The sequence below is a fragment of the Manis pentadactyla genome, chromosome 3 (assembly GCF_030020395.1).
Source record: "Manis pentadactyla isolate mManPen7 chromosome 3, mManPen7.hap1, whole genome shotgun sequence".
Classification (NCBI taxonomy): Eukaryota; Metazoa; Chordata; class Mammalia; order Pholidota; family Manidae; genus Manis; species Manis pentadactyla.
The window spans coordinates 170,473,833-170,498,925 of record NC_080021.1 but is presented as its reverse complement, the minus strand read 5'-3'; the positions used below and the strand labels follow the sequence as shown (position 1 = coordinate 170,498,925).

At 36.1% G+C, this 25,093-nt stretch overlaps 1 protein-coding gene across 4 annotated transcripts in view; it reads right to left on the bottom strand.

Moving 5' to 3' along the window:
- Positions 1-25,093, bottom strand: part of CNTLN (centlein) — a 305,405-nt gene that overhangs the window by 170,123 nt on the left and 110,189 nt on the right. For all 4 annotated transcript variants that reach the window (XM_057498718.1, XM_057498720.1, XM_057498721.1 and 1 more), the window contains one exon: positions 10,704-10,898. In XM_057498718.1, the coding sequence (XP_057354701.1) occupies positions 10,704-10,898 (195 nt within the window). The remainder of the gene's footprint in view (positions 1-10,703; positions 10,899-25,093) is intronic.

Below are 25,093 nucleotides of genomic sequence, written 5' to 3'. Positions count from 1 at the left end.
GTCTTGTGGAATTAGCATACTCTCATACTACTATGCATTATTTTTAAAAAGAAAAGACAGAAACCCAAAAAAATGAATGGTAAGAAGCTCACAGATTTAAAGTCAAACTGACCTAGATGATTTGAAAACACCTAATACATAGTTGAAGAGTTTACTGCCACACCTCTATTCTGTACCTCACCTTTAACAATTAGTCATGATTTGGACTACTCATTCTATCCTCCATGTCTACTCAACTCTTTCATATTCTCCTTTATGCTGTGTCTCTGCACTACATTCTGAGTAATTTTGTCAACTAGATAGTCCATTTTTCTAATTCTCTTTAGCTCAATAACTCATTCTATGAAGCTACTCTTATTACTAAAACCAAGGACAGTACAGTTATATAACAGACCAATTTCATTCATACAGATTCTAAAAATAAATGAAATATCAGTGAAGTGAATAAAGCAGTTTATAAAGGGTTACAAATGTCCAAGATATTGAAAGATAAAACATTTGATAACATTTATTACCACTGATGATATTACTTGATACAGGTTATTCAGCCTGATAAGAGCATCTTATCTATAAGAATCTGATGGCTAACTTCATTCTCCGTGGTGAAATGTTCCCTTTAAAATTTGGAACAAGACAAAGACACCCACTCTCACCAATTCTATTGAATTTCTATTTAACTGTATGGTAAAATATAGCTCTTATTTTATAAATATGTTATATAAATATATATTAATATACCATTTTAAATATAGGATAAATATTGGTGTAACATATTAGATTTCTGAGGAAGAAACAAAACTGCCTTAATATAAAGATCTACATAGAAAACCCAGAGGAATCCACAAAAAAATTAGAATTAATAAGAGATGAGCAGAGTGGCTGGATATAAGACAAACATTTAAAAATCAACTGCATTGCTATATACAAGAAACAGAAAACCTAATAAAAATACAAATAGCTAACAAAACAACAAAAATCTATGCAACTCAGAATCCAAAAAAAAGACATTAGCAATTACATATCTAATAAGGAGATAAAAGATCTTTGTATAAAACTACAAAACTTCATTTGAATACATTAAAGAAGAACTCAATTAACAAAGAAAAAGCATATCCAGGGATAGAAAGATTTAAAATGATAAAATATCAGTTCTCCACAAATTCCTCTGTAAGATTTTTCAGGGAACTTGATAGCTGGTTACAACTTATCCCAGAAACAAAAGATCAGGAATATGCAATATACTGTTGAAGAAGAATAAAGCAAAGAGACCTGTCATATCAGTTATCAAGACTCATTATAAAGCTACAATAACAAGGACAGTGTTGGTGTTTCAGAGATTTTTTTTTAAATCACCCAATGCAACTGAATAAAAAGCTTGAAAATTGATCCACTTAAATATGGGCCCATATAGCTATACAATAAAAATGTCAGAGATGAAACTGCAGATCACTGAGAAAAAGAGTGATTATTAGCACAATAAATGGTGCTAAAACAAACATCCAGATTTTTTTAAAATTAAAATTATACACTTCTTTTCAAACTAAACAGAAATCAACACCACAGACATTAAAGACTATGTGTGAAGTCAAAACGAACACTTTGGATGAAAATATAGGAAAGTATCTCTGAGTTTTAGATAAGGTAGAATTTTTTAAACAAGATGCAATAAGCAACAAGTTTAAGAGAAAATATTAAGAAATTCAACTATATTAACATTAATAATTTCATTTTTCAAAAGATACTACAAACAAGTAAAAAAAAAGTCACAAGCAAGAAGATATTTGCAACAATTATAATTGATTGCTGAAACTGATGGCTGACTTTTAAATGCAACTCCTCTTTTTGGAAATGGACACATATTTCCCACTCTTCTTGGCAATAAGATAACATGGGGCCAAATAACTGAGTTATGGCCAGCGGTATGCCTATGGAAGTAACATGTACCACTTGTAAGTCATAAGCCTTATTCATAAAACTTCCTAAATGTAATTCTCTAGGCCCTTTTTCCCTTCTTGCTGGCTGAAGCAGTTATTCCCAGATAACACTGGGAACCATGTTTAAAGCTAGTGGATCCAAGAGATGAAAGGAGCTTGTATCTCTAAGTCACTGCTTGGAAGTTGAAAATTCATGTAATACCCACAGTGGACTGTTATGCAAATAAATAATTTTAAGCCACAGAGATTTGGAGGCTATGTAATATAGAAGCTTTCATTTTGTTTAGTAATATAGTAACTAACAAAAGATTAGTATCCAAAATAAAGAATTTCAACAAAAATACAAACATTTGAATTTAAATATGGACAAAGGACACACAAAAAGGTATTTCACATAACATAAGCTTAAGATGCTGAAGCTCACTAGAAATCAAAGAATGAAACCAGAATGCGATATCATTTTATCCCCATGAAGAATGCAACTAAGAAACCTATAACTGACACAGCCACTTTGGAAAATAATATGGTATATTCTTCTAAGTCTGAACATTTGTATATCCATGATAAGCAATTTCACCCTTAGCATTATATCCTAGAGAAAGTATTGCACATGTGTATGAGGAGACATGTAATAGAATGTTCATCGCAGCGGTGTGTAAAAGTAAAATTCCTGTAGTTAAAAAATAAAAACAAAAAAAATGTTCATTAACAAAAACGGTAGATAAATAAATTGCAGTTTATTCATATAACAGACTTTGACTGAAGGGGAAAAGAATTACAGCTATATAGAGGATGATATTTTTAAGGTTTAAATAAAAGCAATACTTAACAGTATATTACTTAAGAAAACATGGTTTTAATAGGCAAGAATTAATAAACACAATAATTAAGAGCATGATTATCTTTAGGGAAAATAATGAAAGATGGGATCAGAGAGGAGCAAGCACACAGACAGCACCAAGAGTATTGGTGATAGTTACTAGTGGGTACACAGACAGTACATTTATTCTTTTGTAAATGTTAAATATTTCGTAATAAAAGTTTTGAAAAGAAATTGAGAATAGAAGGGAAAATAACATAAAACAATTCTCTACTACTTAGAAGAAGAATAGAGTATCTGTGAAAAGGAATAAAAACAAACAAGCCTATGGTTAAAATACACAACTTCAATCTTGTGTCTGCTGCTAGCCACATGGAGTGTATATCATTCACAGATAAATATAGTAAATTTAAGGCTTAATCTTGTCCTCTAATGCAAGGTATTCCTCCAAGACAACAAACAGTACTTCTACATGAAAAAGATAGAGCAATCACTCTGAGATAAGAATAGGTAGTCATTCAGAATTCAACTACTTAGGAGCAGGGTACTAAAAAATCAAAGGTCACAGGTTTCAATCTCATATAAGCCAATTAGCTTTGACCTTTCCTAGAGCAAAGATTGTCAGTTAGCTCACCAATAATTCTGATTTTAAGTGAGATCATGAGAAAGAGGATATAATGACTGGGAAAAAATAACTCAAATTTACTAACACAACATAAGAAGTGTTTAGAGCTATTTATTACACTACATGCCCTGCCATACATGGCCTCGTATCATCTTCAAAAAACTATGAGGTAGGTACTATTAAAATACCCATTTTACAAATGATAAGACTAAGACTTTAAAGAAGTAGTTTGCCCAAGGTTACAGACAGAAGGGATCCAGACTCCAGAATTTATGTTGTTATTTATTACTCTGTAAATACAACCTCCAAAAACCATGCACAAAAAAGTCCCATTATAAGCATTTGAAAAATTAATTAGGGGTAGAAGAAGAAAGAATAAAATCTTCCATTTCCCATCAACTGTGAAATCCTCTTGCCCATTTAGTCTATTACTAATCAAATGGTGATCCCTGGACCAGCTATAAGATTATCATCTGAGAACATGAAAGTAATGCAGAATTTCTGGCTGCAGTCCAGACCTATTAAATTAGAATCTATTTTACAACAAATCCAAACTCTAGATGACTTGGATGTACATTAAAATATGACAAGTACTTAACTAGACTATTCTCAATATACAGGACACACCAAATACTTTCCCAACTCAGAGCCTCTGCCAGTTCACTCCCAACAAAAAACTAGACACTCCTCAATGATTTCAAACTGACATAGTCCATGTGGGTAAAACTGTAGTATTTCTAGAATCTCTCACCTGGCCTTAGTGCATCTCCATATCAATACGTGTTTCCAAAGTGTGGAGAGAAGTAAGCCATATCCATATCAATAGGTGATTACAAGTGTGTGGGAAGCGAGGGTATGTCTGAACCAGAGTGGTTAGGTGGGGCCCCTTTTTGCAGCCAGGTGGTGAGAGATCCAGGCGAGCAGAAGGGCATGACTGCTTGGAAGCAATAAATGGGTTTCTCCCACTGTATTTCTCCCTTTGACTGATTTTAGTTTCAAAGGTAATTTGACCCAGGCAAGAAGAAAGATTTCACACCTGGAGTTAAAGTCCACTTTCTCTGTGAAAACTCTGATAACCCTCTTCCTCTCCATAAATATGCTCTTTGCAAAGCTTCTCTTCACAAAGTTCATACTTTGCTCGTATTTCTATTACAGCATATTTTATAATAATTACTTTCTTGTCTGAATGCCCATCTATAATATTCATAAGAACAGACTGTCTTACTCATCTTTGCATCCCTTCACACTAAACCTAGTACCTAGAATAAGACTTTAATAAATATTGACTATGTAACTGAGCAACACATGAATGAATGAATGATGAATGGATGGAAGGAAGGATGGATGGGTGGAAGAAGAAACGAGTCTAGTAGGATTGAATCCTGAAGAAGAGTTATAGTAAAAAAATGATTTTTAAAAATGTTACTAATTGCTAGAAATTCTGAGTCATCCATTTCTCTCCATTCCTATTCCTATTTCCCTAATCAGGCTTCCACTTCTTTCTCTCTATATTAAACTTCAGTGTCCTCTTCCTTCCTGCCTAATGCTAGAGAATCTTCCTTGCCTCAGAAAATGACAAAACCACTTGTCCAGCTACTTAGGCTTGGAACTACTGGATTCATTTTTAATTCCTACTTTCTTCTCACACTTCACATCTAGGCCATCTTCAAATGTGGATGGACCTTGAATTACTTCCAAAATTAAGCTATGTCTCACAACCTACTCTAAGCACCCATTAACTTTCACCTGGACTATTATAATCACCTCTTAAATTTGTCCCTCTGTTCCCATCCTTGGTTTCCTATAGTTTATTTTCTGCTTTGCAACCAGGGTGATCATTTTAAAACCTTAACTTACATCTTACCACTCTTCTGATTAACCACTCCAAAAGGTTCCATGTCACTCTTCTATTTAAAGCACACCAATAACTTTCCATCTCACTCAGAGTAAAACACTTATGGTGGCCTAACAAAGCCCTGATCCTACATCTGCCTCTCTCTCTGAGGTCACCTCATACTCCTCTCCCCATAGCTCTCTCAGACCTAGCCACACTGGAAGAGTGTTTAATACAAAAGGCAAAAGATTCTAGAGGGAAACACAGAGTTGTAGGAAAGACCTGAAGAACATTCAAAAGGGTAAAAATTCTATATGAATACTAACTTGATTTTTGGATAACAATAACAGTAATGTCATATAGGACAAATATGTATGTAGGATTAAATCATAAGACAACAAGAGTAAAATAGGGGAAGAGATAAAGGAAAGGAAATTAAGTTCCTTGTATTGTATGAAAAATGAAAAAAAGTAAAATATAATTTTAGAAGTCAAACACTGGGAAGTTACACTTACAGTAATGGCTGAGTTGATTCTATCAAATTAAGCCTCTTGAAAATAACTATTTAAACTCTGAGCAAAATATAAAAACAACTACCTGAAGGTAACAGAGAATGATCACACTGGAAGATTCTGGATAGGAAATAAATACTGGGAAAATAGAACCACATTGAGTAAGTTATCCATTTTTTTGAAATTTTACCTGAGAGTGGCCCACAACAGACACTGTGTGAGGAGGCTAAAATTCCATCAGAAACTTAGTCTTACTTGCTTGAAGAACTAAAAGCCTGCCACAGCAGCTAGAAAGAGGGGGAAATTCTACAAAGGAGAGCCAAGTATGACTGACACCTGAACTATTCACACTGGGAAAACCTCTAAGCAATCAGAGCTCTAAGCAATCCAGGTAAGCTTAAAAGAACTTAAAGCAATTTAACTGTATCCACCTAAAGGGAAACAGGGCTCAGAATTTAAGTCTAACCTAGTTAAATTCTGATTAAAAGAAAAAAGAAACCTAATATGAGAAATATAATAGAAACCAGAGTATCCATAACATATTCATAACATATCTATAGCATATATACTATATAATCCCAAATTATGAGACAGAGGAAGCACTAATACATGAATCATATTCAAAAGCAAAGGAAAACCACTAGTCATTAAACCTAAGAAGACCCAAAAGATGGAATTAAAGTATAATGATATTAAAGGATCTACTTTGGCTTTTATAACAAGGACCTAAAGAAAAATACGTTTGTAAGATATGAATAAGAAAACTCCACAGATATATATATATATAGTACAATATGAATCAAATAAAAATTCTAGAACTGAAACACATTTAAAGAATAATTTATAGAAAAGTCAATATCAAATTGGATAACAGAAATGTCAGTTAAGTTGAATAAATTAATAGAAATTATATAATCTGAAGAATATAAATATTAAAAGATTGGGAAAATATGAAGAATCACTGTTCTGTGGGACAATATTAAAAAGTTTAACACTGGGAATCTCAAATGGAGGAGTCACAAAAATATTTGAGAAAATGTCAAAACTTTCCCTAATTTAGCAAGTGTGTGTGTGTGTGCCTTTACACATACATACATACACATTGTTTACAAAAATCAAGAAACTCATCAAACTGCAAGAAGGCTGACTTGGGAACATCATAGTTAAAATTCTTCAAACCAAAGGTAAAATAATGAAAAAAAAACTAGACAAAATAACACATCACATTTAAGTGAACAATGAAGCAAACACCCACTGATTTATCAGAAACAGTGGAGTCCAGAAGACAGAAAAGTGAAATTTTTAAATTACTTTAAAAAAATATATAGTAAGCTGACCCAAAAGGAAGGAAGGAAAACAGGGACAGAGGAACAAAAGGATAAGCAGAAAATTAATGGTAAAATGGTATACCTAAACCCAACCATATTAATAATTATATGAAATTTAAGAGGATTAACCCTGCAATGAAAAGAAAGAAGTTGCCAAAATGAATCTAAAAAACAGGACCCCCAAATACATACAATTTAAACAGAGACACCTATAGGTGGAAATTAAAATGATGGGAGAAGGTATACCTTCTAAAATGTAACCATTATCCTTAATGGTTATATCAACATCATAAAATTAGATTTCAAGTCAACAGAATATTATCATAGTTAAAAGTGACATTTTATAATGACAAAGAGTTCAACCAATCAGAAAGCATGACAATCAGAAATATCTATGCACCTAATAAAACATCTTTAAATAACATGAAGCAAAAATTGACAAAGGGAGAAAGAGAAAAATCTGATGATACTGGGAGATCTTAACACCTTTCTCTTAGCAACTGATAGAAAAACTGATAAAAAATTAAACACAAAAATCATTAAAGACAGTAGAATTCAATATCCCTCATACATACAGATGCAAAAACACTAAGCAAAATATTAGCAAATTGACTTCAGCAATTTATGAAAATAATAGAATATTACAACAAGGTTAGGTTTATGTCAGGAAAGCAAAATTGAATAATTGAAAATTAATCATGTAATGAACTTGTTAACAGAATAAATGAGAAAAACCTCAGTATCATCTTAAAAGATGCACTGTAAACACTCAATACCAGATCATGAAACAGCTTTCATCAAAGTATGAATAGATAGGAACTCCCTTAATGTGACAAAGGATATTTACAAAAAATAAGAGCAAATACAGTGTTTAAAGGTGAAATACTGAGAGCTTCAAAAATAAGCAAAATTAATCAATGATGATAGAAGTCAAAATAGTGGTTACCTTTAAGGGGATAGCTACTGATTAGGAACATTAGGGAGGTTTATTGGACATTGGTAATGTTCTATATCTTGATCTGAGTGATATTCATATGGACGTATTCACTTTGTAAAATGTCACTGAGTTATAGGAAGTTTATACACTTCACTATATGTTACAGTGCAATAAAACTGTTTATGAAAAATACCAACAGTATTTCTCACGAAACTTTATAAATTATCCTTTAAGTTATATTAAAGTGCTAAGTGCCAACAAAGCCAAGGCACTTTAAAAACTATTAAAGAAAATAGGAGTATATCTACCAAACATAAAGACTTATTATAAAGCTATGCTAATTAAGATATTATAACATTGTACAGAAATACAGAGAATGCAGAGACTAGAAAGAAACTTACAAATACACTGAAGAAGGATATATGAGAGAAGTAGCCTACCACTACAGGGAAAAAAGGAAACACTCAACAAGTTGACTTGGAAAAATTGCTTACTATTCAGGAGAAAATAAATAAATAAAAATGGATTCTTACCTCACGTTATAAACAAAACACAATTCTTAGTCAATTATGAATTTTAAAAAACACAAGCAAAGGTTTTAAGCTTTTTGAAGAAAACAGGTACAAACCTTTCTGTCTGGAGAAGGAAAGGATTTCTTAAATGAGAGACTGACACAATAACTACAAAGATTAATTTGCCTAAATTAAAATTAAGAATTTCTGTTCATCAAATTACACCTTAAAATGAAAAAATGAAGTACACACTGAGATGTTTGCCATACATTTATCTTACTAGAACATATAAAGAACTCTTATAAACCAGTAAGAAAAAAAATCCAATAGAAGAATGAATGAAAGACATAACAGAAGTTTTGTAGAAGAGGGTACATACTTGGCTAGTAAATCATTTGAAGATATATGCTTTATCAGTGATATGCACATGAATATCAAAATAAAAATTATTTTACACTAATTCAGTTGTCAACAAACTAAGAAGTCTGACAATACCAGGTGTTGAGGATAGGAATCAACCAGATCTCTTATACATAGTTCGTGGGAGTAAAATTAATGAAAACTACTTTAAAAAATAAGTCATCGGTATTTTGTGAAAGTAACATTTTCACACCCTAAACCTATAATTTCCATTATTACGTATATATTCCACAAAATGCACTGACATGCATACCAAAAATCAAGTGCAAAAATGTCAACTGCAGCATTATTCATAAAAAAAAAATTGGAAATAATCCAAATACTCATCTATAAATGAATGTCCAAGTAGTTAAGATATATTCACATATAACAGAATATTTAAATTCAGTAAAAATAAATGAACTATACCAAACAACACAGGTGAATCTTAAAAACATAATATTGAGTCAAAATTGCAAAAGCCCAAAAACAACAAATTATGATACATTTTTATAAATAACAAGACTAAACAATATTCTATTTCCTCATAATTTGTATGTGATAAAACTTTAAAAAATAACTCAAGTGATAAAAATAATTTAGTGGTTATCTCTGGTGAAAGAATCAGGGTACCAGATAATGGAGGGGCATACAAGCAGATGTGAGTCATTAGTAATGTTCCAGAGCCTTGAATTAGTTGGTAAGACAACTGTGTTTATTATAATACACAAATTAGTTAAGTAAAATAGGCCTATGCATGTAACATTAACACTGTATCATGACACAAATTTTGATTAATCCAATTCCATATGCCTGATGTCCAAACAATGCAATATAATACAACATTAATTTAAAAATTATTGTCTTAAGTTTGCGTCGTTACCAAAATGAAATATGCTGGGTATAAAAATTACTGTTAAAGGATCATTAATAAACATTTAACCATCAATTACCTACTTGTGTTAATTTCCTGAACTAAATAAATTCTAAAATTTAAAGAAATGATGAGTGCCTTAACTAACACTTAACTAAATTTAAAGAGTAAGATTATTTCTAATAATATATATTTACAGATGAAAGTTACCTTGAGGATTATCTAAAAGAGACACCACTGAACATTTTCTATATGCCAGGCTCTGCACATGACATGCACTATATCATTAATCCTCACAAAACTCTGTATGGCATAGACACCATTAATACCAACATTTTACATGCCACGAAACTTGTCTAGGACTAAGAAATTTGTTTAAGTTTATGAACCTCGGAAAGCAAGCTATAATTTGATGCCAGGTTTATTTGAATCCTGAACCTGCATATTTTTATCTATACATTTGTACTACCTCACTTAATAGCACAATAAACAGAAAGATCAAATGACATTTTCAAAATTTTACATCAAGGCAGTGGCAGAACCAGGACTAAAGGTATTAAGTACCATATACACAGCACTATGGCAAGTACTTTATGAGTCTTCCTATTAATACTTTCAATTCCATTACCTCATTTAGTTAAAAAGTTTTAAAATGGGTATGACCTATTAATTTACTCTTCACTATTATATATCAGCCAAATGTTTCACCACAATAGTATACTATACCAGACATACTATGTATTTCTACATGCGTATCATATATAACGTTCCTGTCTACAAAAAGTATAAAAGTAGTACAATGCATAACTATCTACCACAACTTACTAACATATGCAAAGTTATTTAAGTTTCTATATTTGTAGTCAGCTGTAGGAGACAATTTAATATGATACTGCAACGAGTAACATTTTTAGAAAATGTTTCTCACCTGTTCTGAGTAGTCCAAATCATTTTCTTGAGATGAAGGATAGGGTGTTCCTTGTGATTCCTGAAGTTTTTCTTTTAATTTGGCATTTTCCTCCTCCTTTCGAAAAAGCTGGTCCTGAAGACTAACAACACTTTGCCAGAGCATAGCTTCACTTGATTTTGTAGTTTCAAAACAACTATGTAACTCATTGTAAAGCTGTTTCAAAAAAAATCCAAATTTATTAATAATCAATAAAATAGTCATGTCTACATACATGTATACACACATATACACATATGTAACAATGGAACATGACACAGTCTTTGCTTTTAAGTTATTTTAATAGTCTGACAGTAGGAACAAGATATAAACATGTGGAAAACTAAATGATATCAATGATCAATTTAAACTACAAGTGATGTTAAAAAGGCAGTAAGTATTACTGGCCTGAGGAATACAGGAAGAGTGTGCTAAATTTCTGAGAATGAAAACACTTTAACCTAGCTATATTAATCTCGGAGGGCTTTATGAAAAAGAATGACTGAACTGAGCCATGATGGTATTATAGGAATTGAATGAAAACATAAAGTCATTCTAAAGATTGCAGAAATGTAAAAAAATTATGCACAGTGAGTAGAATGGACAGAAAGGGGGAACAAGATACATTACCTTTATTGAACTTAATACATTTGAAAGAAAAAAAGACAAACTGAGTCTTTCATTGAGAGTTCATTAAGTTTGACCGAAAAATTCCCATTTACTATAAATCAGCATTTACTGTTGAAGTGAGGGAAGAAGGGTAGAAGGAATAGTAAGAGACCAAGTCAAATTACAAGACTGTAGACAGAATGTAAAGACTCCTGAATTCCAGATTTAAAAAGATGGGCTTGCTCCTGTAGACAACAGGGAATCACTGAGGACCTCTAACAGAGAGTGTATAATAGAATATAGATATAAAATAGAAGCAAGGTTGTGAAGGCATGATAACCATTTTTTTAACTCAAGTCAACATAAAACTAAAATTTATTAAAACTATGAGATAGCATATGGCATATAAGTAGTGTCATACAAGATCCATAGGGTTAACAATGATATTCCTCCTATACCCATGAACTTACTTGTGATTAAAAATCCTAGCTTATGATTGAGATTTAATGAGGCACAGCAATTTGTCGCAAATTGAATACGTAATATAGAAATGAACGCCTATGTATATTTGCTGATGCCACTGGTAAAGTGCCCCAAGAATTAAAGATTTGTTGTTTTTTTTTTTTATAATAAGGCTAAAAAGTTAGATAGTGACGTCTTATAACAAAAGCAAAATCCCCAAGGGGAGAATATCAAAATTATGTAGCTAACAGAGTAGGCTTTTAGGTGTACTCATCTAACTGAAGATTGGGGGATTCTTCCATTACCTGGACTTGCCTCATGGAAACTTAAACTACACAGAAGAGGGCAGGGTACATTTCTGTATGTATGCTGCACTTTAATTTTTTTAAATTTAAAATTAAAGGCTTGTGAAACCTCTTTCCATAGTGCTTTTTCTCAGATACATAATGTTATAAAGCAAGACCCTCCAAACTACTCCTCAGATATAATTAGCTTAACGCACCTTTTATTTTTCTATAATAATGTGTCTGTATTACTGTAGATACTTTAAATAATCTATTCCACTGCCTTTATGATTTATAAAGCATTTCAGGGCATATATTTGAACTTTTGATTACTTTTATACCAGGGAGTATATACAGAGTCCTTTTCACAGATGATACCATCAGATATTCTAGGAGGGAAGAGAGAGGAGGTGAATCTGACAGTTTTAAGGAACAATGAAGGGATGAGAATGAGTGGGCGTTATGACCTACCTGTGCTGTGTTGCCATTTTCATGACTGAGTTCAGGTAGAAAAGAATCTGAAGACAAGAACTATGCTAGCTAATGAAATTTGAAACTAGGATGAGTTAAGATCTGCCCAATAGTCTAGAGTCACTATTGAGTTAAAAGACTATTTAATCACTTTATTTCTTATGTGTATGCTTTATTAATATTAGCCAGTTTTCACCCAACCAGCACAAATTAATCTCTTCAGCAGAATAGAAAAGAGTACTGAAGTATTTATAAATGTCACATTATACCTTAATAAAATTGTTTAAGAATTTACAGATTTCAAGTATTTAAGAATCTCATGAACAGTGGTAACTATTGACAAAAGAAAAACTCAGTTTCCCTCCCACTGTCCAAGGTGCTGGCAAAAAGTGTCTGGTCAGGAGTGAGAACTCTTTACGGCCACTAGTGCCAAGGGTGTGGTATATACTCTTGGGCATCACGTCTGGGGATCTTCCTTTATAGATAGAAGGTTCTGGCCTTACTCATGAAAGGTTTCATCAAAGTATCTCTTTTATTGCCTCTTCTCTCCTTTTTCTTGATTCCATAAAAAAAGACTTAACAGCTCTCTTCTTGTGTTCTCACTTTGTGCTCTCTGCCACACAGTTGATGCAGTTTTGCTCCTATTCAGAACCTGCCCTGCCTGATCTGATATGACTGTGTGGGCAACTCTAGACACTAAGGCAATAGCTCCTTTTCTGCAAACACCCATCCTTCCAAGCAGCTGGTGATAAACAACTGAGAAAGCCGAGATGATCAAAAATCAGCCCTGCTATTGGAATTGGGACAAACTCTCTCTTATTCCTTAGTTCTTACTTCAAATACTCAACTCCTGCTTGCCTCTTTTTTTTATAGCCAATTGGACTTATTTAATAGTTCAACCTCTATGTTGTAGACACAGAGCAAAGGAAGCAAAGACACCCTCCAGGCATTTTTAATTGTAGGCCTCAATCCACTAGTAATCTTGGCTAATAAAACCTTCAAATATGCCTACTTTTATTTCTAAAATGTTTTTTGGTGACAAAGCCTCAAGATAATAGAATGTTTATTTCTCTGGGAGATCTTGCAAGGAGGCAAAGGTTTAGGATGGTCTAGTCCCCTGGTTAAATACCATCTTATTCTCATTTCACTAACAGTAGAATAAGAAAAAAAAAGTTCTCAAGTGAGTAAATTAGATAATGTAACAAATTCATTCATATGCATTGGTTTAGGTATACTGAGTTAGCAACTTTTTCTCTATTAGCAATCACAGCTGCTTACAGTTTTCAGAAGTTCTTGTCTCTGTAATTTCTTTCCTCTGTAAGTCCAAAAATAGATCTGAAACTTTTCTAAAATTCTATCCTACAAAAACATTTAATCATAAACCCTCTTGTATACTTTAGATGTTATAATCCATAATTAATTTACAGATTATGCTAGTCTTCAGGATATTTTTTTTGAAGAAATTAAAGTGAAATAAGGTTAAGAGGATCTCCAGGGGACAGAAAGCAAGCTATCTCCAGAAATAGGACCCCAAACTCCAAGTCCTTTAATTTTAAGAGGTCTAGATTGAAGTACTCTTCTTCCCATATTTATGTTAGTGCTGAGGAACAAGATATTTTATTTACGTTAACAATTTAGGAAATGTATGTACTCTGTGACCCGACTACTTTGTTTAAAGAATGAAATGTTCCATATTTAGTGAGTAAGTATACTATTTGCTACTCCGATTGAAACAATAAATTCTACAAGTAAAAACTGCATGCTTTTATAGCAGAAAAATGAGAAGGAAAAACTCAGATTTAACATGCAGATTAAACTAAAAGTTTATAATCTCACTCCTTATTTTCAGACTGATGTTACCTCATGTCATGTAATTATCATCGAAGAGAACAAAAGGCAGTAAAATACATATTTAGTACCCCAAACATGTTAGATGGTCTAGAAATTATAAATGCTGATACAATTCCCATCTATATTTAAATCATACACATGTATACAAATCACATGTGAAAGTAGAAAAACTTAAAACTTATATTAATGACTACACAGAGGAAGAAAACACAGTGGCTTTCTTTTATTTCTCTTGATGGGTGTTGCCTTTTTTTTCTGTGTTCAAAAATTTTTTTCAGTTTCCTTTCTTCACTTTTGTCTCTCTTCCTCCTTTCCCTCAACCTACCATTGGAGGCAACTGTGTTTATATTTTCAGACAATGAAATAGATATTATGATATAAATCGACTTAATAAATGAGAAAAAGGCAGGGAAGTGGGAGGACAAGCAGAAAAAAAAAGTGCAGAGACTTGAGGAAAGAGAAAAGAGGAAACAGAAACTCCATTAGAAACAGTAAATTTAGAAGACCTAACTCTTAAAGAAGAAAGTTTAGTAAGAACTACAGATAAACTATTAATATAATTATTTTATTCAGGTCTCACATGAGTCTTATGGCTAAGACCCAATTATTATTTCTAAATAAAATTATGTGAAAATGTACTCAAAAATCATAATTTTCAAGTAAACTATTTCATCTGATTGTTATATGGACTATTATCCAAAAAAATCTATGGAAAATACATGTGGAAGAGAAATTTAAAAAGCACTAAGTAAATGCTCCAGGATTAGAGTGACTAGATTGATGTAAATAAACACTGAAGTCTAAATAGGAGCATATTGTTTATTTAGAAAAATGAAACAATACAATCATTCACAAATTTTAAAGTACCTGAACTCCAAAGCTAATATACTTCTGGGGGGAATAAAGAGATCTAATGAAAGATCTGCATAAGCCCAAATACTTAAAACTTACAATGCAACAGCAAAATAAAAGAAAGCAAATCTGTACAAACAGAAGATACAGTGACTGAATAATAATAATGGGGGCTCTTTTACAAAGGAGGGAACATGGGAGGTTCCGCTTTCACCAAGAAGAATGCAATGGAATATTTTGAATAACATTTAACTTAGACATCAAGATAAATTTCCCAACACAAAAGTTACTGACATTGAAAGAATTTGATTAGCATGAATAATGGAAACTTCCAGAATCTATTTACAGAATCCTTAAGGATAGCATAGCACCCCACTATTCCAGGTATAACAGACCTATACAGTGGGTTTTATAATAGAGCTTAAGATTGTGGTTCTGGACTTCCAGTTTACCTAGATTTGAATTCTACCACCTGATAACTGTTTGACGTTAGACAATCTCTAAGTCTCAGTTACTTTATCTATAAAATAATAAAGGATAATAATAATAATAATATACCACATAGGGTTGTTGTGAGGCTTAAATAGTGAGGCAAAAGCCCTTTCTCCAGTGGCTGATAAATAATAAGCTCAATAAACATTTATGACATGGTTGCTGAAGATGACTTAGATTTGTGCCTCAGTTTACATAATATATTACTAAAATAATGTGTGTAAATGAAAACATTCTCTCCAGTTTGTAATACAATTTTACATTCTTAATTTATGATTGTGCTCTAAATGGAAGGTATTGCCACTTGTATTCTTATTAATTTCTCCCTATTTTAATATCACTCGAGAACCATTTATTCACCCAAATAGTTAAAAATTAAACATGCTAGAAAAATATTTCAGATAGAAATGTATGCCTGTAATGTTTTACAATATTTTATAATTCAAATAAACACCTGTGATTTTTAAATTGCCTTATCCAAAGTGGGATATCACTGTACACAACTTCTTAAGTTTCAATAATTTAACACTGACCATATTTCAGGTAGCAGGCAGGTCCCCTTCAAACTGCATGACCCCCATACACTCTCATGAATTAATTTAAACAAGACTATCTTCATACATGAATTCGGAGTGAATTGCACACCATTAATACGATGTTACTAGTTTTTTCATAAAAGAAACTTTTCCCAGGTGTGCGTGTGTGATCATATGAGAGTGTGTAGATATTCAATTTTCTCTAATGAATACTGTAATACTCTGAACTGACAACAAAGGGATATTTATTGCAGCTTTATTTACAATAGTGATAAATTCGAACATCATATATGATCAACAATGAGAAAATGGTTAAGTAAATTATTTTACTATTTCCGAAATAGCTATATGTCATGATACTGTTTTAATACAAAATGAAGTGAAAGATATAAGCGTATTCACAGGTATGTTAAAATGCATCTAAAAACTGAAAGGAAAATAATCAAAATATTAAAAGAGTATTTGCTGCAGGGAGATGGAATTACAATAAAATGTTTTCTGCATTTTCATGGGTAATTATTTATAAATTACTAAAGAAAAGTTAATTGTAATGTATACTAACTGCAGGTAAAAATTCATAAAGTATAAACAAATAATCAAGGACTTTTGAATTGAGCAAAGTTGAGTATACTGAGGAAAATCTTATGAACAACTACAAGGATCTAAAATAACTTCAAAAATAAAATACTACTGTGAGAACTACAATTTTAGAATGAGTATCAGGTTGACAATCAGTGAAGTTTTCACCCATGCCAATCCATCCCTGAGAGGTGAATTTGAGAATCAAAAAGTAAAAGGGAATTCAATTTGGAGAAAAAGAGGACAAACACATACTAACACAGTGAAAGAAAACCAGTTCTTAAAGCAGACAATTTCAATCTGCTCTTTTTAATTTTTGTCTTCATATAATTCATAAGCCTAATATATTTCCATCACATCTCTCATTATCTATAATGATTCTTGGAAAGAATAGTCATAATCTTGGAGTAAGATGTGTGAGGTTTCAAGAAGTACCCCAGATCAAATTTCAGGTTATTACAAGTTTTCCAAATACAAGTGTATTAGCTCTACCTCTGCAAATTTAGTAAATGCATTGACTAGGGAATTTATGCTTGAGTTAGAATTCATGTAGAAGAGTTATGAGACACTCATTTGTCTCATTGGTGTTTTCATATCTTCTAAGGCTAAATATCACTGAATATTACTTCATCAAGGACAGTTTTTTTTTGGTATCATTAATGCACAATTACATGAGCAACATTATGTTTACACCACCCATCATCAAGTCCCCCCAACATACCCCATTACAGTCACCGTCCATCAGCATAGTAAGATGCTATAGAATCACTACTTGTCTTCGCGTTGTAGAGCCTTCCCCATGCACCCCCACTACATTATGTCTGCTATTAGTAATGCCCCTTTTTTCCTCTTATGCCTCCTTTCCCACCCATCCTCCCCAGTCCCTTTCCCTTTGGTAACAGTTAGTCTATTCTTGGGTTCTATGAGTCTGCTGCTGTTTTGTTCCTTCAGTTTTTTCTTTGTTCTTATATTCCACAGATGAGTGAAGTCATTTGATACTTGTCTTTTTCCACCTGGCTTATTTCACTGAGCATAATTCCCTCTAGCTCCATCCATGCTGTTGCAAATGGTAGGATTTGTTATGGCTGAATAATATTCCACTGTGTATATGTACCACCTCTTCTATATCCATTCATCTCCTGATGGACACTTGGGTTGCTTCCATTTCTTGGCAATTGTAAATAGTGCTGCGATAAACATAGGGGTGCATATGTCTTTTTCAAACTGGGCTGCTGCATTCTAAGGGTAAATTCCTAGGAGTGGAATTCCTGGGTCAAATGGTATTTCTATTTTGAGCTTTTTGAGGAACCTCCATACCACTTTCCACAATGGTTGAACTAATTTATATTCCCACCAGCAGTGTAGGAGGGTTCCCCTTTCTCCACAACCTTGCCAACATTTGTTGTTTGTCTTTTGAATGGTGACCATCCTTACTGGTGTGATGTGAAATCTCATTGTGGTTTTAATTTGCATTTCTCTGATGATCAGCAGTGTGGAGCATCTTTTCATGTGTCTGTTGGCCATCTGAATTTCTTCTTTGGAGAAGTGTCTGTTCATATCCTCCGCCCATTTTTTAATTGGATTATTTGCTTTTTGTTTGTTAAGGTGCGTGAGCTCTTTATATATTTTGGATGTCAACCCTTTATCGGATCTGTCATTTATGAATATATTTTCCCATACTGTAGGATGCCTTTTTGTTCTATTGATGGTATCCTTTGCTGTACAGAAGCTTTTCAGCTTGATATAGTCCCACTTGTTCATTTTTGCTTTTGTTTCCCTTGCCCAGGGAGATATGTTCATGAAGAAGTTGCTCATGTTTATGTCCATGAGATTTTTGCCTATTTTTTTCCCAGAGTTTTATGGTTTCATAACTTACATTCAGGTCTTTCATCCATTTCAAATTTACTTTTGTGTATGGGGTTAGACAATAATCCAGTTTCATTCTCTAACATGTAGCTGTCCAGTTTTGCCAACACCAGCTGTTGACGAGGTTGTCATTTCCCCATTGTATGTCCACGGCTCCTTTATTGTATATTAATTGACCATATATGTTTGGGTTAATATCTGGACTCTCTATTCTGTTCCACTGGTCTGGGGGTCTGTTCTTGTGCCAGTACCAAATTGTCTTGATTACTGTGGCTTTGTAGTAGAGCTTCAAGTTGGGAAACGAGATCCCCCTTGCTTTATTCTTCCTTCTTAGGGTTGCTTTGGCTATTCAGGGTCTTTTGTGGTTCCATATGAATTTGAGAACTATTTGTTCCAGTTCATTGAAGAATGCTGTTGATATTTTGATAGGGATTGCACTGAATCTGTAGATTGCTTTAGGCAGGATGGCGATTTTGACAATATTAATTCTTCCTAGCCAAGAGCATGGGATGAGTTTCCATTTGTTACTGTCCTCTTTAATTTAAGGAAAGTCGTTTTTTATCACTAAACTAGGAACAGGCCCAAGCTATGTTCCCATACTTCCCTCTATTTCTACTGTTACAACAAACATCATTTTTAGGCCTCTTATTTAATATCTGTTTGACAACCAGATTTTCAGCTGTAAGAAGTGAAAAATAAAAGGAGTAAAGGTTAAACCCATACCTAGAGAAGAAGTTTGAGGTGATTAAAGTGGGTGCAAAGACCCTGAGATTGAAGAATACCTGGAATGTTCAAGGGAAAGAACATACTGTGGCTGAAGTGGAGAGATTAAGGAGAAAAGAAATCAAAGATGAGAACAGAGGTAATGCAGAACCAGATTATGGGTAAAATTGCAATATTTCCAGAATCTGTCACCTGGATTTACTGCACTCTCCATATCAATAGGTGTTTCCAAGGAGTGGAGAGAAGAAGTCCATCTCCATATCAATAGGTGATTACACGGTGGGGAGCAAGGGTATATCAGGACCTGAGAGTTTGGGTGAGGCCCCTTTTTTCTGCAACCAGGTCCTGAGAGACACAGGGGAGCAGAAGTGGATGGCTGCTTGTAAGCAATAAATAAACAGGTTTCTCCCACTTTATTTCTCTCTTTGACTGATTTCAGTTCAAAGGTATTTTGCCCCAGGTTGGAAAAATATTTTCCCCCTGCAGTTACATCTGGAAGTAGTCAGAAGGAACTCTGAATCCAAAATCCATCTTCATGGGTGCAAACCTTGGGCATGCCGCCCCTACAGATGGTGGGGAGATACCCAGAATCCCCCTGTGGATGGTGAGGAGACCCCAGTGGCTGCAGCAGTAGAGAGTGTGGCTTCACCCAGGAGCACCCTATCTGTGGAGCTTCCAATGGGGGAGCCCCTGTGGGGAACTGGCCTAGGGTAAAGCACCTCCTAGAAGGTGGGGCCTTCCCAGAAATGGGAAAGGGTGGAGAAACCAGAAGCTGTGGAATTAGCCCTGAGACATAAGGCTGCTTAGATGCCCTGACTGGCCATGTAGCAGCCGGGATTGTGGGATGTCTTTTTCTCGAGATAGTGGAGAAGGTTATCAAGGAGACAGACAAACTTTGGCATGGCTTGGAGGAGCTGGGTGATGACCTATGGGATGCACATAAGAAAGACAGACAGTTACTGAGAAGACAGGTTACACTCCTGGAAGATACATTAGCAGTGAGAGAGGAAACAGCAGGAGAATCTGCATTGCAGAAGGAAAGAGGGGAAAAAGGAGCAGTGCCTTCAATCCTGGAGATTGTTGAGGAGATTTTGGGGGAGAATGAGGGGGCGGGGTCAATGACTATTCTATTGCTGAGATCACTGCCCAAGGCATTAGCCTATCCTGTATTAAAGGCCCACCTGGGTGTAATTAAGAAAGTAAAAATGCAACAACCACAGGCTATTCAGGGGGAGGAGCCACCCCAACCCCAGGTTGTGGAGCACTCCATGCTCTGCCCCTATACCCAAGATGAGTTGGTGGACATGAGCATCTGGTTTAGGCAGAAGCTGTCAGAACCTCTGCCTACATGGTTTCTGCATCTCTGGGATATGGAAGTGGAAAACCTTGTTATGTTGGATTCTGAAATGGGTAGACTGGCTTCCCTGACAGCTCACCCTTCCCTCCAGTAGCAGTTAAAAAGTGCCCACAGCTCCTCAGGGAATCAGGCACTTCTGGATTGGCTAATAGCATCAGGGCAGTTTGGCCTAATCAGGGTGATTTACCATAGGTATCCAATAGCTGCAAAATGTATGCAGAACTCCAGCAGGTGTTATGGGAGTTGGGCATGAAAAATATCATCTATAATGTGGACCTCCAAGGCCCCGATGAGGAGTTATTCACCATAGGAATGAGAAATCTGGTACTGCATACAGCTCCAACATCTCTCTTTGGGTCCCTAAAGACTATTCTTGCCTCACAAATAGGGCAACCCATAAGTGAGGCTACTAGTACTTTACAGATCTGGGGGAGGTTGAAACAGTAAGAGAACAAAAGGAAGTACAGGTTACAGCTGAAAGGAGGCGTGCCAAGCGCCCTGTGAAGGTCTCAAGGACCCAGATGTGGGTTGATTTGATAAAGGAGGGGGTAGTAAAAAAAAAAACTTGATGCGAAGCCCAGTAGGATCTTGTTGGAAATGTGGCACCAATTAAATTCAGAGCAGCAGTTCCAGCTGCTGAGACAGGACATGGAAGCCAGAGACAAAGCCCCATGTCTGGCCTGTGTCCTTGCAAGATTTTCTGGGGGACAGTACTCAGGCTCCGCCTGAGCCCTCTAACCCACAGGACAATGATTGGGCGCCACAGTTCAACTGAGGGGAGGGTCAAGGTCCTGACCTTCGGGCACATGGTGGGAACCAGAGGCCACATGAAGAATTAGTAATTCATTGGTCCCTGTAAATGTACAATGTGTCTTGCTGCTGGTGCACACAGTAGCTGAATGTTCTCTGATTTATGGCAACATGGAGCCTTTTCCTGGGACAGCTGATGTGATAGAAGGCTATGGGGGAGAGGCAATTAGAGTGAAGAGAGCCCAAATCCCAGTGGAGATAGGGCGTTTACTCCCAAAGGGGCACCCTGTGTACATTTCTCCTAACCGGGAATATATTTTGGGGGTTGATATCCAGCAAGGCCTCTGGTTACAGACCACTGCCGTTGAGTTCAGACTGAGGTTACATGTGGTACACGCAGTTCTGAGAGGACATACTAAGCACCTACCTGTAGCTCTGCCTGTACCCCAGCGAGTGGCAAATACTAAGCAGTATAAATTGCCTGGAGGGGCACAAGGAAATTAGAGAAACTCTACAGGAGTTGCAGAAGGTGGGCATCATAAAGCCCACTCATAGTCCTTTTAATTCCTTAGTGTGGGCAGTGAAAAAGCCAGATGGCTCCTGGCATATGACCGTGGACTACAGGGAATTGAAAAAACTCACACCCACTCTGCATGCTGCTGTCCCCACAAAAGCAGTCATTTTAGACACACTCAGTCATGAACTGGGAATGTATCATTATGTTGTAGACCTTGCTAATGCTTTCTTCTCTGTTGACATAGCACAAGAAAGTCAGGAACAGTTTACCTTCATGGGGGAAGGCCATCAGTGGACATTCACTGCCATTCCACAGGGAAACCTCCACAGTCCCACTATCTGTCACAGACTTGTAGCCCAGGACTTGGCCACATGGAAGAAACTGCAATGGTGCAGCTATATCATTACACTGATGATATAATGCTCATGTCTGATTCTCTTGCAGATTTAAAATGGGCAGTTCCTAGACTATTGAAACATCTACAGGAGAAAGGATGGGCTGTGAACAGCACCAAGGTTCAGGGACCTGGTTTCTCTATGACATTCTTGGGGGTTGTCTGGTTGGGTAAAGTTGTTCCTGAAGCAGTCATAGACAAAGTCCAGGCTTTCCCTACCCCTACCACTATGGCAGTATTATAAGAGTTTTGGGGTCTTTGGGGCTACTGGAGAGTGTTTATCCTGCATTTGGCACAAATTCTGAAGCCCTTATATGGGTTGGTATGAAAGGTCATCAGGTGGGACTGGGATGAAACATGTGCAGCTGCTTTTACTGCTGCTAACCGACCAGTCAAGGATATGCAGGCCTTAAGTGTAATGGACTCAAGGCCTTGTGGGCTAGGCCCACATCTCCTGTAACCGAAGATGGTTATGTATGGGGCCTTTGGCGGCAGCTTAGACATGCCAAACTATTGGATTCTGGTCACAGCTATAGAAAAGAGCAAAGGTCTGGTACACCCTGATAGAGAAGCAACTGGCTGCTGTGGACCACACCTTGCTAGCTACAGAGCCCATCACTGGAACAGATCTGACCAAGGTAGTAACAACTATCTCATCACAGGTTGGGTGCAAGACTAGACGCAGACAACAGAGTGGCATGGCATAGATGCCTACACTGGCCAAATGGGTGCATATTTACAGCAGTGTAGTGCCCTCTCTACTAGCTCCCTAAGTGGACAACTCCAACGATTATTGGAGCCAGTGACCCATACCAGTGGAGAGCAGAAAGAACTTGCTTTTGATCCATTGGTAGCTGAGAGTCCTTATCAGGAGGGAAAGCCCCTATACCTGAAGATGCTTGGTATACAGACGGCTCCAATTGTGGGCAAACCCCAAATTGGAGGACTGTAGCTTTCCATCCTAAGACTGAAACAATACGGATGGAGGATGGTGAGGGGAAGAAAAGCCAATGGGCTGAGTTGTGGACAGTATGGCTAGTGATCACCCAGGAGCCCCTCCCCATAGTTGTTTGTACTGACAGCTGGGCCGTCTATTGGGGCTTGACCCTGTGGCTACCAACATGGTACCATGCCAACTGGATGGTTGGTTACCAGCCCCTTTGTGGCAAGATATATGGACCTCTGATCAGACTAACACAGTCACCATATATCATGTACCTGGCCATTTGCCTTTGATATCCCCAGACAATGATGAAGCAGACACACTGACCGAGGTGCACTGGCTAGAAGGAAAGCCTGCATCTGATGTGGCTCAATGGTTACATCAGTGATTGTTAAATGTGGGGCAAAACACAGTGTGGGCTGCTGCCCATCAGTGGGGCTTGCTGCTGACCTATAAAGAACTCAGCACAGCCCAGAAGGAGTGCCTTGTGTGCTCTAAGAGGGACTGACACCAAGTCCTACTGAAACATGGGACAATAGCAAAGGGGCCGATAACCCTTGTCAGGTGGCAGATAGACTATATTGGGCCTCTGCCCATATCAAAAGGATATCGGTATGCCATGACTTGTGTGGACACAGCTACTGGACTGTTGGATGCTTTTTTTGCACACCACGCAGATCAGCAAACCACCAAAAAGGCTGTAGAGCATCTCTTTGCAGGCCACAGCTGGCTGCAGGTGACTGAGATCAATCAAGGCACCCACTTTACTGGTCATGCATTACAAGGATGGGTGCAGCAACTAGCAATAAAGTGGAAGTTTCATCTACCATATAATCCTACTGGGATAGGCATGGGAATGAGGTACAATGGTTTGTTGAAATCTGGCCTCAAGTTGGACACCAATAGTCTAAGGGGCTGATCAGTTTGCTTATGGACAGTGCTATGGCATTTGAATGAGAAGCCCCAAAAAGGAGCCTTGAGCCCTGTGTACATGCTAACACACATTGCTGCCTCTTCTATAGAAGTGTATGTGCAAACCAAAAAGGAGTATTGAAGCCAGGATATGGCCAACAGAGCAACATCCTGCTGCCAGCCCAACTGTGTTAAACCCTGGAGACTCTGTTCAGTGGACATGGCCCTGGGCACTTCAACACATGGACCAGCAATGGCTGGCCCTTCTGGCACCTTGGGGGAAAGGCCTGGAAGTTGGCCTCCTGTGTGTTCCTGCAGTAACAACAGTGTGGCTTCCAAATATCACAGTAGTGTATCGAAAACATCTGGGAGCTAAGAGCATTTTACAGGGAAATTCTGTTTTCTCTTGATGGCCAGTGCATGTACCTCCCATAGCCCTATATATTAAACCATCTGTAACTCCCACAGGGAGGCAGGTAAAAGTCTGGTATACTAGACCAGGACGAGATTCCATTACTGCCACTCTCCTATCACAGAACCTCTTGCATGATCCTACCTGATGGACAAGAAGACAAGATTTGCCTATGCTGGTGTCATTAAAACATGTATCTCACTGCCTTTAAAGTTATTTTATTCTACAGTCCCTGTGGCCCCTGGCTGCAGCTATCATGTGATAATTGCTCTAAACTCCCTGCCTGTTCAGCTACCGACTGCCTGTGGAATGGGTGAGCTACGGACTTAATCGGCATAGGACTTTGAACCTAGCTGAAACCT